The following is a 12,890-nucleotide window of genomic DNA, read 5'->3' as shown; positions in this document are numbered from 1 at the left end:
ATATATAGTGTGTGTGTGTGTGTGTGTGTGTGTGTGTGTGTAATGGCATACATGTATAATAAGGGCCACAATGATAAAAAAAATCCTTTTAATGCAAAATATAGTTCTGTCATTTAATTCTCACTGGTAAGATAGTTCTTGGTCATCACTAAACGAGTGCTTGAGTAGTGCACTTCACTAATTGGATAAAAACAAAGTTCTGCTAAGTCTTTAGTGTCTGGATTAATATTATTGTGTAGACTGGAGGAAGCCATTTTGAATCTGCAGCATCCATGAATAGAATTTTTCCCATAAGACCTGACTCCCACGTTATAAGTATCTTTAATATATGGAACAGAAACTGGTATTTTACCTGATAATTACTCAGCAACAGGAATGTAAAAACAAAAGCAAGTTCTTAGTTGTTTTTACCTGTTTTGCATAATAGTGATGATGTGTCAGTTGTACAGATTATATTTAGAAAGGTAAACATTCTACACAAACAAATGTAAAGTAATCAAAATTTGCATATGCAATGGCACAGCTCAATAACTATATGTCAAAAAACAAGCAAAACATCAAAATAAGGCATTCTGTTCTTTTGGTCATGCTCTGGATCATTGGAAGTGGCCTGCCAGCAGCATCATTAATAGTGACCTCAGTGACTTACTTGTGAGAAGGTAAATCTTTCTTGAGAGTCAGCTGAAGTCATTAATGCTGATACCAGTTTGTATTAAATGAAGGCGTTAAGGAGATGCTTTTCAGTTTGCTTCACACCCTGAGACATCATGTAAAAGCAAGCTGGACAATGTTTCCTTGTCTCTCCCATCTAATAGATGGTAAATTTCAGAGTAGTGTGTCATAGCTTACAGGTTAGATGATGACACAGGTGCACATTATGAGAGCACATTGCATTCATAAAAACAAACACACACTTACTGGTAGTTAGGATCATGTATACAGCTGCCTATATACAATGCCTATCCATATGCATTATATTTGCTGTTCTTGTCATTTGTCATGGCATTGGTTATAACCTCCAAATGGGGAACATAGGACAATGAAGGACTCAAATGGTCAGACAGTGAAATAGCTATTTTCAATCGGCCCGGATGCAAAATATATATTAAAATCTTACATTGCACCTAATTTATTAAGTGTGAAGTGAGGTAAAGGGTCCTGAAGTGAACACAACTCACAACATTCAATCATGTATGGGGGAATACAAAATAGACCTCTGTGCCCTGAATGGATGTTTGAAAAGAGTCCAAATCACTGCGTGGCACTTTACCTAATTTCACACTTTCAATCAGGTCCATTCTCTTTGTCGGTATATTCTGCCATATGTACCTCATAGAACAATAACCTGTGGGTATGAATGTGTCTTTTAACAAGTAAATACACATAAATGGTATTTCAAATGGTCTAGTGAGGAGTGGAGAAGTAAATATTTTTGAATAAGAGTCAGAGCTTGTCCATTTACTTCAGCTTTCAGGCATTTTATTTATGTTGAACAGCAATGGTGGGGTATTTTATTTTCAATTGTTTTATTTAGTAAACCAGCTAATGTGCAATTTAAAAGATATTTAAGTCTGACTTTATTTCAACCCCTGTTCAGCATATAAAAACAAAATAGCTATTCAAATAACCAAATAGAGTGACTTGCTATGCTAAAACATCTTTCCTAATATGCCAATAAAGATAAAAAATAGTTCTGGAAATAATTTTATGGGTAAAATATGAGATGAAGTGAAATCACAGGTTTGCAAAATTTGAACAGAACCATGTTGTTTAAGAAACACGTCAACAGACACATTATATTGCTTTTCATTTTTTCTTAAGAGAAATGCTTTAATCTATTGCCACACTTAAATAGACAAGTGTAGCAATAAATTCGATTTACCTATTCTGATTGGAAAGTTGCAATCTTATATTACCTCACAGTACCTAGAAATTGAATTGAAACTATGCTGCTAAGACAGGTTGTGGCTGCAGACCCAGAAGTCGGGAGTTTAATTTCCTTTTAGACTGAATCATATTTTATTTAAAAAAAGAGAGATATACGATATTCTAAGCAATGGCATAGAGGATCTTTACCAAAGATTTCAATACGGAGTTTGGTAGGCTTTGCTATGGCCTGCTGGGACCTTGTTTATAGAGCAGAGCATTCAACTCGTAAGAACAGTAAAATAGGAAAATTTAGCTCATCTCTGGAGCCTTTCAAATAAACCACTCAGTGAATAGTGAACCTAAAGGCCTTAACATCATGCTATTATAACAAGAAAAACACATTTAAATAGTCATCCTGGGTTCTATTTAAATGAAAGCTAGTACTCTGAATAATTTTAAATAATCTTTTTTTTTCAGTCTGACCAATCAAATTTTTTTTAATGGGCCTAAAAGCCTAACTCCAGGCAAAAAACAAAAATACATGTACATGAGTTGTTTTACTTACCAAAAGCTTTTTATTTCTATCCATCTGTTCTTGAGATTTACACAGCACCCTCACACAGCACAGCCAGGTGATTGACACTGCTAACAAAAATTTCTCATTGGTCAGTGTTGAGGTTTTCTCTGATATTGTTTTTTTGGTTTTGAGTACCGATTTTTTGAGTACTTGCCGATATCGAGAATCGATACTGGTGCCATGTGGCCCAATTATCAGGAAGTCGGGTGGTGGATCATGACCCGCTGCACGGCTTTCTGATTGCCTGTGAAGCCAGTGTTCTATCGAAAAAGAAAACTGGCTTCACTTCCCGAGGCTGCCTGGCTTCCTGATCAATCAGGATGCCGGGAGGCAGGTCATGTGGTGCTGTTCGGCTTCCTGATTGGTCAGGAAGCCAGGCTGCCTAGCAACAAGTGAAGCTGGCTTCTTAGCTAATCAGGAAGCTGGGTGGCACATCTTGACTCACCTCCTGGGTTTTCTAATTGGCTAGGAAGCTAGCTTGTTGCTAAGCAGCCTGGCTTCCTGACCAATCAGGAAGTGGGGGGGACGGGTAATGACGTGCCGCCCAGCTTCCTATTTGGAAAGAAAGCCAGCAGCAAGCTGCCTCGGCACTGCTGGTCAGAGGGAGATCTCCCTCTGACCGGAAGTTCTGTTATCAGAGGTAAGTATTGGAATATTTGGGTGAAATACTTGCCCAAATACTCGGTATCAGCACCGATACCAATAATAGGTTTATCCCTAGTCAGTGTGGTCAGGTGACCGTGTTGACCAATGAATGCCCTCCATTTGCAAGGGTAATTTGAATTATGTATCACAGGGCTGCTATGTTGTGCATGGTGTGGAAACAATACACTGGGAGCAGTGGAGGGGAAGCAGCATTCAGAGGGGGCAAATTAGTGGGGGTAATTCCATCTTCCAAAATTCACCTGGGAATGTGGAATGTGAACATATTTACATAAAAAAGAATGAGATCAGTTTAAAAAAGGAATCAATTTTATGCAGGCCAAATTAACCTATGCTTATTTCTTACACCAACCTATTTTTTTTACAGTTTTCTCAGGAACCTAAATTAATAAAACAGACAGGATAAGGTTCAGGTTCACTGCTGCCTTAGGACTGCGGCAAACCCTGTGGGTTCACTGTGTCCTTGAATCTTAACTGTTGGAAGTAATGGATAACCCATTCCCCTCACAATAGACGGTGGGCAATAGACAGTTCTTTATAGCAAGAGATATTGTGATATACTCTACTATACTGTGCTTTTTGGCATTGATACATTTTACAATATCTTGTTTACTAGCCCTAAAAAAGGCCAGAGTTAAATATAAAAATTACCCCTCCCCAAAGATTTTAATGGGGTTAGCCTAAGTTGTCCTTAGTGAACAGTGACAAAAACGTTTTCCTTTCCCTTTATCCCTTAGTTGCCTTTTGTCATGCCACTACCTAAAAATTAGGGAAGTATAAAATAGGTGTCTATACATTCCATTGGCTTTGCCTTGTTAGCTGTTATAGGTCATGATCAGTGTGCTCCCAGTAGTTCCTGATAAAGTAGAAACTACTTTGACTTTTCTGTTTTGCCTGTTAGAACATGCAACATATAAACATTTTTAGTTTTTTTTTTATAAATAGGATTGGAACATAGTTACAACAGAATATGAATCAGCAGGTGATCTGAAACTTAAAATACCTCTTCGAAAGTGAAACTGAACAAATTGGATGTCTTGGCTTCCTTACATTTAAGTGTCTCTTCTGCAAAGTGTATTTTGAACAGTAGATGAATAGCCCCATTTTCCTACATTTTTATTATGTAGAGCTGTGTTTTGTATACTCAAATGTAACCAATGTCTGGAAACAAATTGAAATCAATGCAGTGCAGAAGTCAGTACAGAGTACACAAACTAAATTGCATTGGATAAGAGCAGAATAAAAATAGGTGCAGGGAAAAGAGGCGCAGCAATCTAGTAGTAATGTATAGTACATAACACTAAATCTGTTATAGGATTAAATTGCTTTTAATAAGTAATGGTTTCTAAGCCAACAGTGATTCTTCAAACAAGAGAAAAACTAAATCTGGCCACAAATCTATGTCTTTGCGTTATACTTTTTCTTTCCTTTTTATATTCTATATGGATAAAACACATATTTGTAAAACCTAGAGGAAGACAACATTGTTTTTACAGCAGTATTTTATAATTTTCCAAAACATTTAGAAGTTTCACAAACGTGTAAGACTGGAATTGATTTACATTAAGGTAGTAAAATAGTAGCAGCATAATATTTTGCAGGAAAAAACTGACTTCTGGTCCAGTAATCCTATTGCTGATACTGTTATCAACTTTGACCTTCCTTTAGACTAACAACTACTATACAAGACAGAGACCATTTTAACTTAGTTGTGTTTTTAATATGTGTATGTTTTTAAATTATGGGGGTTATTCACAAAGCTGCCGAGGGCAGCCCTGTGAATAATCGACCCGAAGTGAAATGAGCCGAACGCTGTTCGGCTATTCACTTCAGGCTTGTACGGCTGATTTCAGCCTTACATCGGCTTGCTGCGGCTGGGTTTGGGTCGGCGGAACATGCTCAGCATGCTCGGCCGACCCGAAGTGCAGAAGGAGTTCAACTCCAACATCTGGATCAGCTGAGCCGAACCTCCGGCAGGCTACTCGCTGCTGTTCAGCCTATTCTCATAGGGGCCGAACAGCAGTGAGTGAATAGCCAAATGCCACTGAGCGGCATTCGGCTCAGCTATTCTGCTCGGTACCTCTGTGGTACTGAGCAGAATAGTAAAACAGTTTAAAAAAGTAGAAAAAAAATAGAAAACGATTAGCAAAGCCGGAGGTGATATGAAAGCCGACTCTGCTGAGCTCTCATGGCACTGACAGATCAGCGTCCCCTGGTTACCAAGTAACCAGGGGACGCTGTTCTGTCAGTGCCATGAGAGCTCAGCAGAGTCGGCTTTCATATCACCTCCGGCTCTGCTAAACTCTCATTGTAATCATGGCAGATAGCAGAAATGATGGCAGATAGCAGAGGAAGCAGTAGCTTCTTTGCTATCTGCAAGTTTATTTTTTGTTAGTATTCTGACAGCTGCTGCCATCAGAATAAAAAAAAAGCATAGGAATGCATAACTAGATTCCTATTGGCTATTTCAATTTGCAATATCCAATAGTCAGCTGGCTATTGCACCCACCCTCTACTGCTGTCAATCACTAGCGAGGACATGATGGAGAACTCCAGGTCCGAACAGCAGTGAGTGAATAGCCGAATGCCACCGAGCGGCATGCGGCTCGGCTATTCTGCTCGGTACCTCTGTGGTACCGAGCAGAATAGTAAAACAGTTTAAAAAAGTAGAAAAAAATAGAAAACGATTAGTAGAGCCAGAGGTGATATGAAAGCCAACTCTGCTGAGTTCTCATGGCACTGACAGATCAGCGTCCCCTGGTTACCAAGTAACCAGGGGACACTGAACTGTCAGTACCATGAGAGCTCAGCAGAGTCGGCTTTCATATCACCTCCGGCTCTGCTAAACTCTCATTGTAATCATGGCAGATAGCAGAAATGATGGCAGATAGCAGAGGAAGCAGTAGCTTCTTTGCTATCTGCAAGTTTCTTTTTTTTAGTATTCTGACAGCTGCTGCCGTCAGAATGAAAAAAAAGTATAGGAATGCATAGCTAGATTCCTATTGGCTATTTCAATTTGCAATATCCAATAGTCAGCTGGCTATTGCACCCGCCCTCTGCTGCTGTCAATCACTAGCGAGGACCTGATGGAGAACTCCAGGTCCCCTCTGCTGATTGACAGCAGCAGTGGGCGGGTGCAATAGCTGTTTTGTTATTGGCTATTGCAAAGTGAAATAGTCAATAGGAATGTAGCTACAGTATGCATTCCTATGCTTTTTTTTTTTCTGACTGACGGTGGCCTGCGGCTCCGATGTCAGAAGAAAAATAATTAAAAAAGAGCAGGGAAAGGTTTACTCTACTCGATTGAGCAGAGTAAACATTTTTGGGAGAAAGTGTTTCTCTCCCGGGTGGCCGGGAGCCGCTATCTAATAGTGGGAGACTTCCGGAGCGTCCGGGAGAGTAATGCCAGATCAGCGTCCCTGGTTACCAGGTAACCAGGGACGCTGATCTGTCTCTGCAAGTGGCCGGAGCCAGCTCCGTTCGGCCAGCTTCACCTTTCACCTCAGCTCAGTCGAGGCGAGGCATATGCCTTCGGCTCGACTGAGCCACTCGGACAACTTCGGAAGCTGTACGGGCTATAGTGGATAGCCCGTACAGCAGCCCTTTGGTTCTACTGAACTGAAGGCACCCTGGGGTCTAAGCTAACCAAAGGATCAGCCAAAGCTACGGCTAGATCCTTCAGCAGCTTTGTGAATAACCCCCTATATGTTCATATTTGTTTTGTACAATATGAACAATCTGTGTTTTACAAATAAACATTTAGACCCCTAACAATGAACTTCTCTTATTTGGTCCCTTCTGGTCATTGACAGCATTTGTCATATCTGTTTGATACATGCTTTTGTACAAAATATGCATAAGAAAAAAAGGGACTTATACCCAGAGTGCCAAACCCAATTTTAATTAAACCCTAAAATAGGGTGAATTTATTGTCAAGTGACTCTCAAGACAACCCCCAACTGTTTAACAAGACAGAAAAACTTTTGACTCTCCGACCCTCATTAATACTGTACTTTGATTTGATCCTATCTTGATCATTTCACAATCTTTTTTCTGTTTTGTGCAAAATATACCTGTTGATCCTCCCAGAAATCCTTTTGAGCTGTAACAGCCAGCAGGGGCAAAGAGCTAAAAAGCAGAGAATTAAAAAGTTATCAATCAGCATTGTTTCCAGTTCTCTCTGAGGACCGCAGAACATGTTTCCCCTATAGTTACATAGTTACATAGTATTTGAGGTTGAATAAAGACATTAGTCCATCAAGTCCAACCTATAGGATCTAATTTTTAGGAGTACTTGTACCCCTGTATATTACTGTCCCTTAAAAAATCGTCCAAAAGTTTCTTGAACAATTCCACGTTTTTAGCTGAAATCACTGCCTGTGGCAGTGAGTTCCAGACCTTAACCGCTCTAACTGTGAAGAACCCCCTTCGCCCCTTGTGCTGGAATTTTTTTTCCATACTATGTTACTGAGAAGAGGAGGGGGTGGTGTTATGTAGTTCCAAAACACTTTCTGGCCTAGGGTAAGAATGCTGCTCCTCTGTAGATACAGTACAATGAGTAAGCATCACCCTAGTACAGGATGTGTCTTACTGACAGGGTGACAAGGTAAAAAAAAGGAAACAAAGCCTGAAAAAATGAATGCAGCAAAAACATAAGTAGACGGGGACATCACAGCTTACATCCATACACAATTATAAAATACACAGTGTACAACACAGAATTATATAAAATAAACCCTTCAAGTACATTATGGAAAATGTAGAATGAGTTGCAGCTGCCTGAGGGGGATGCAGCAGCCAAATCGGGATATCACAGGTGGAAACCCCATGTGTCCATTAAAAAGGGACAACATAGAGCAAAAGAAAAGTGGAGAGCAGGTAAAGCACAGAAAATACCACTAGGAAAAAGAGTGCAGATGGGGCATATGACGAGGGACCACAAATTTAGCATAATAAACACTAACCAAGACTCCACCAATTGGGGGAGTCTTTAGCTAATGTACCCTTAAAACTGATGATTCCATATATAAGAGCTTAGGGCCACATGTTACATTTTTGTTCTTGTGTTAGATACACTTGAATAACATCACACCATACACATCACCAATGATTCCCAGAGCAATATGGGTTAGCTAAAAGACTGCAGAGATGCTTTCCCTGAGGCATACTTTGTCTAACTTTAGGCTGATACATATGCTAATGGAGGATTCCCTGTGATGAAAAGTATGTGATGTAAATTAGTAATGAGCAATATAAATGTAGAAGGAAATAATGTTTACACACAATTACAAATACATTTCAGCTTGATAACTAACTGATTATAAATATATCCATGTGGATTGAGATCTGACCCATGTCATTGTGATTTATAGATACTGTGAAGTTGATTTACGAAAAGGCTAACACATGTTCACTTTTTTCACTTAAGTTAGTGAATATGGTGGAAATTCACTTTTGCAATGAATACCAAAATACATAGCAGGAAAAAAAAAACCCATGATGCTCCCTTTAAAAGTCAAAAAATGTGCATTTCCCTTGAACATGATTTAGTAAATCAACCCCAAAATGTCTTTTAAAACATAGCTGATGTGCTGTTTTAATTTGAAAATAGTTGGAGAAAATGTAGCAGACACCAGACTGCTCCTCATGTCATGTGCACACAGGAGCAGGTTGATATGCAATTAATTTGCATTGGAAGATATTTCCCTACCACCTGCCATGCTAACCTGTTAGATGGATCAATTGGTAGATCCATGTTGTAGATATTTAATCGAGATGACATGTAAGCTTTGCTCTGCTAAGGTTTCATTAATGAAGAAACGTCCTAGTGTGATGCACTGTGACTGCCAGATGAATATTTAATGGCAATCTTGGAAAATGGGAGATTGTGTGTTTTTTGTGATGATCTGTTATATCGGAGTACTGCTTTTGTTTTCTTTTTCTAAATGGCTAATCACTAGCTAACATCTATAGCCAACTTTAGTACTATCAACTAATCCCCAATGATTTCCCTATTTTTGCAAAGGATTTAAAGTGTACACAAACTCTAAGGGGTCCATTCATGAAGCTGCCAAAGGATCTAGCCGCAGCTTCGGCCGATCCTTTGGCTAGCTTCAGCCACAGGACCCCTTCGGTTCAGTAGAACCGAAGGGGTGCTGTACGGGCTATTCACTATAGCCCGTACAGCTCCCGAACGTGGCCAAGCGGCTCAGTCGAGCCGATTGCACATGCATCAGCTCGGCTGAGCCGTGCTCAAAGGCTGCCAAGGAGAGAAACACTGCTGTTTCTTTTTTTTATTTATTCTGGCACGAGCGATGTCAGAATAGAAAAAAAAAATGTTCCCATTGAAATGCATTGCTACATTACTATTGGCTATTTCAATTTAACTTTTGGACGATTTCTTAAGGGACCGTAATATACAGGGGTACAAGAAGTACTCCTAGGAACAAGATCCTATAGGTTGGACTTGATGGACTAATGTCTTTATTCAACCTCAAATACTATATGTAACTATATATGTAACAATTTGCAATAGCCAATGGTAAACTAGCATTGTACCCGCCCTCTGCTGCAGTTCTCCATCAGGTCCATCAGCAGAGGGCGGGTACAATGCTAGTTTACTATTGGCTATTGCAAATTGAAATAGCCAATAGTAATGTAGCAATGCATTTCAATGGGCAAATTTTTTTTCCTATTCTGACATCGCTCCGTGTCAGAATAAAGAAAAAAAAGACACAGCAGTGTTTCTCTCCTGGGTGGCTGGGAGCGGGAGGCTCCCAGAGCGCCCGGGATTTTTTTTTTTTTTACGGCAGCAGAGCCGCCGGACAATAGGAAACTATTGTACTGCCCTTGGCAGCTTAGTGAATAGACCCTTAAATTTATTTTTCAGTAATTTTGACTTAATGTCTAACTGTATACAGTTTTCTTTACAAAATAAAAACAATCTGAATCTGGTCCAAAGTTTCTTACCTGAAGCTTCTACCAGTAACATAATTTCCTGCTGCAGACATACAATGCTGAATCACTGCTTTGCAATTGGCAGATGCAATGTTATCCCACCGTATGAGCTCGTCCAGTTTGCAAGAATTGATAAGCAGCCCAACAGCCAACTGATGGAGCATACATGGTATGCTGGCAACCAAGGCTGCTGCTAATTGCAAGGCAGTGACTTAACAATATCAGCCTTCAACAAGAAGTGCTGTTACTTATGGGGTCTCCAGGTAAGAAATATTTGAATACATTCTCAAAAATATATGACTTAAAAGTAAAGCCCACCTTTTTAATAAAATAATAAATGTACATATCTTCATAAAAGAAAAAATGTGCATTTAATATTTTTTTTTACATTGGTGCAAGTAAAGTATTGCACCCATGATCAGTGGATTGTGCTCTGGCACCTGCTGAGTTTTTCTCCCATCCCTGTTCGTACTTCAGTATGGACATTCATTAGCAGGGAAGTCTGTTGACATCACCACAATTGTATTGCATTGAGAACTACAAGTCCCTCTGCACAGTGGCTGATGGAACTTGTAATTTCTCCATTCACAAATCCAGTCAAAGGATCTGTGAATGGATGATGTGGTTCCACGGGTAGAGCCATCCACATCAGTTACATTTTCAAATTTTAACAGCAGCCTGTGGGGAGTACACCGTGATATAGGTAGGTGGGGGGGAGGGGTTCGATGTGACTATGGTTCATGTTACACCATGCATATGGGTTGAGATACAATGAAAGAGGAAATCATCAAAGGGCCATATATTTTCCCCAGGTTCCTTCATATGTGGGAAGCTAAGCTTGAGTCCAGACAGGTTTTCAGAATGAGTTTGGGTCTGTGTGATCAAGTTCGGGTTTTGCATTTTGCAACCTTGCAATAAAGCTGACTGAAAGTCATATTTTAAACAATATTGCTGCCCGTGCTACTTTTTTCCAAGGGAAAGTGATCCCCATTTGAGCTAACATGAAACATGGTCTGCAAGGTAAACTTTTAACAGAAAATGTATATAGTGAGTCATAATGCCATACATCCTGAAACATTGATTTAGGGTTCACATACACTTTAATATACTGTATATATTCTATTTCTAAAAGCTGTATTAGAGTGTTTTATGTTAATATCCCATTCAAGAAATAGATAGATACAACCTACACAAAAGACTATTAAAAAAAAAATGTTCACCCTGATTGTTTTCCTTCCAGGGAAATGGGGAGTTTCACCCTTAGATACGTTGCTTATTATTCAGGTACATACAGAATGTTCCTCAATGTTAGCTAATAGCATTCATAACCAAAAACAATCTCCTTCATTTACACTGAACTGAGTCGAAACACGAGTCATTGCAATGGAAAGGTGCAAAGAGATTAAAGATATTTGAGAATAACATCCCAAACATTAGTAATGTGTCAGCCACTAAATTATATAAATTCATCTGCTGCTGGCTATACTTGCATAAGAATGCAATGCTGAAACTCCCAGATGTGGAGTGATTTATGAAATGCGTTGCTGGCTCACCTATTGTAAAGCACTTTTCACGTTATTTTATTGCAGCAGTTTTCACAACCATATCAGGATTAATGAATATTAACTAATCTTTATGTTTCTCTGTTTTTTTCCAGCTGATGGATGCACTGACTGGTCTGTTGATTACAAAAAATATCAGGTTCTGGTAGGTGAGCCCGTACGGATAAAATGTGCACTATTTTATGGATATATCAGAGCGAACTACACATTAGCACAGAGTGCTGGACTCAGCCTGATGTGGTATAAAAGTACTGGGCCCGGAGACTTTGAAGAGCCAATTGCTTTTGATGGAATAAGGATGAGCAAAGAAGAAGATGCTATTTGGTTTCGACCAACCGTGACAGAAGATAGCGGTCTTTATGCATGTGTCATAAGGTAAACATTGACATTACATGAAGTTTAATGATATTCAGCAAATTGCTATTAACTTTCACTTGGGTAACATTTTTTACAGTATCTTTTTAAGGTACTTTTTATCTTGGTTAAAAGTAAATTGCAGACAAATAAATTGAATTATATAAAGTAATAATGGTCATAGCATTTTACACATTTGAAATACGTTTCAAAATGAATATTTGAAGTGACCCTGTCACCTGGAAAATGTTTTTATAAAAAAAGAGTCTCTGCAAAAACACTAACTTCTTTGGTGGGTGCTGAAGAGCAACAGCCTCTGAGAGAATCTTCAAAGATTTCATCACTTCTGGGATTGGATGTCTGTATCTCCTGCCATGCTGTGGTTCCATGTTCCAGTAACTAGGTCACTACAGCAGAAAGTAGTAATGTACTGGTCACCATAAAACCATATTTTACAGGGGGGAACCAGGCATCCTGCACACCTAAAAGTGATAGATGTGAGCATTCTCTCAGAGAATAGTATGTAGGAGTAGCTCTTAAGCGCAGCAATGTTTAGAGTCATTGCTCACTAGAAAGGTAGGTATGAACAGGCATCTTTTGCATGGGTCCTTTTTTATTAAAAATAATCCTGGCAACAGAATTACTTTTAAAAGAATGAGGAAGATCTTGAACCTCTGTCAGGATTTTAGTCAGTCAGTAGAGTTATATCTTCTCCCTTCCATGCAGGCTACATGTGTCTGACAGAAAAGAAAGTAAGGTGAAATCTCTCCAATGAAAACATACCATTTTAAACTTGACTGGGGTTCTAACTCATACTCATTCTATCCAAAGCTCCAAGATCCAAAGCTCCAAAAAAATCCAACAAAGGTTTTGGCTAAGGTTGAAGTGTAGTTCAAAGTAGTATATAT

At 39.2% G+C, this 12,890-nt stretch overlaps 1 protein-coding gene across 1 annotated transcript in view; it reads left to right on the top strand.

Moving 5' to 3' along the window:
• Window positions 1-10,678: 10,678 nt before the first annotated feature.
• IL1RAPL1 (interleukin 1 receptor accessory protein like 1) overlaps window positions 10,679-12,890 on the top strand; it is a 587,524-nt gene continuing 585,312 nt past the window's right edge. The window contains exons 1-2 of the mRNA XM_018563512.1: window positions 10,679-10,769; window positions 11,724-12,003. Of these exons, the coding sequence (XP_018419014.1) occupies window positions 10,679-10,769; window positions 11,724-12,003 (371 nt within the window). The remainder of the gene's footprint in view (window positions 10,770-11,723; window positions 12,004-12,890) is intronic.

Source organism: Nanorana parkeri, unplaced genomic scaffold (genome assembly GCF_000935625.1).
Source record: "Nanorana parkeri isolate BGI_ZX_2015 unplaced genomic scaffold, ASM93562v1 scaffold668, whole genome shotgun sequence".
Taxonomy (NCBI): domain Eukaryota; kingdom Metazoa; phylum Chordata; class Amphibia; order Anura; family Dicroglossidae; genus Nanorana; species Nanorana parkeri.
The sequence above is the reverse complement of the archived record's forward strand: the minus strand, read 5'-3'. Positions and strand labels throughout refer to the sequence as shown.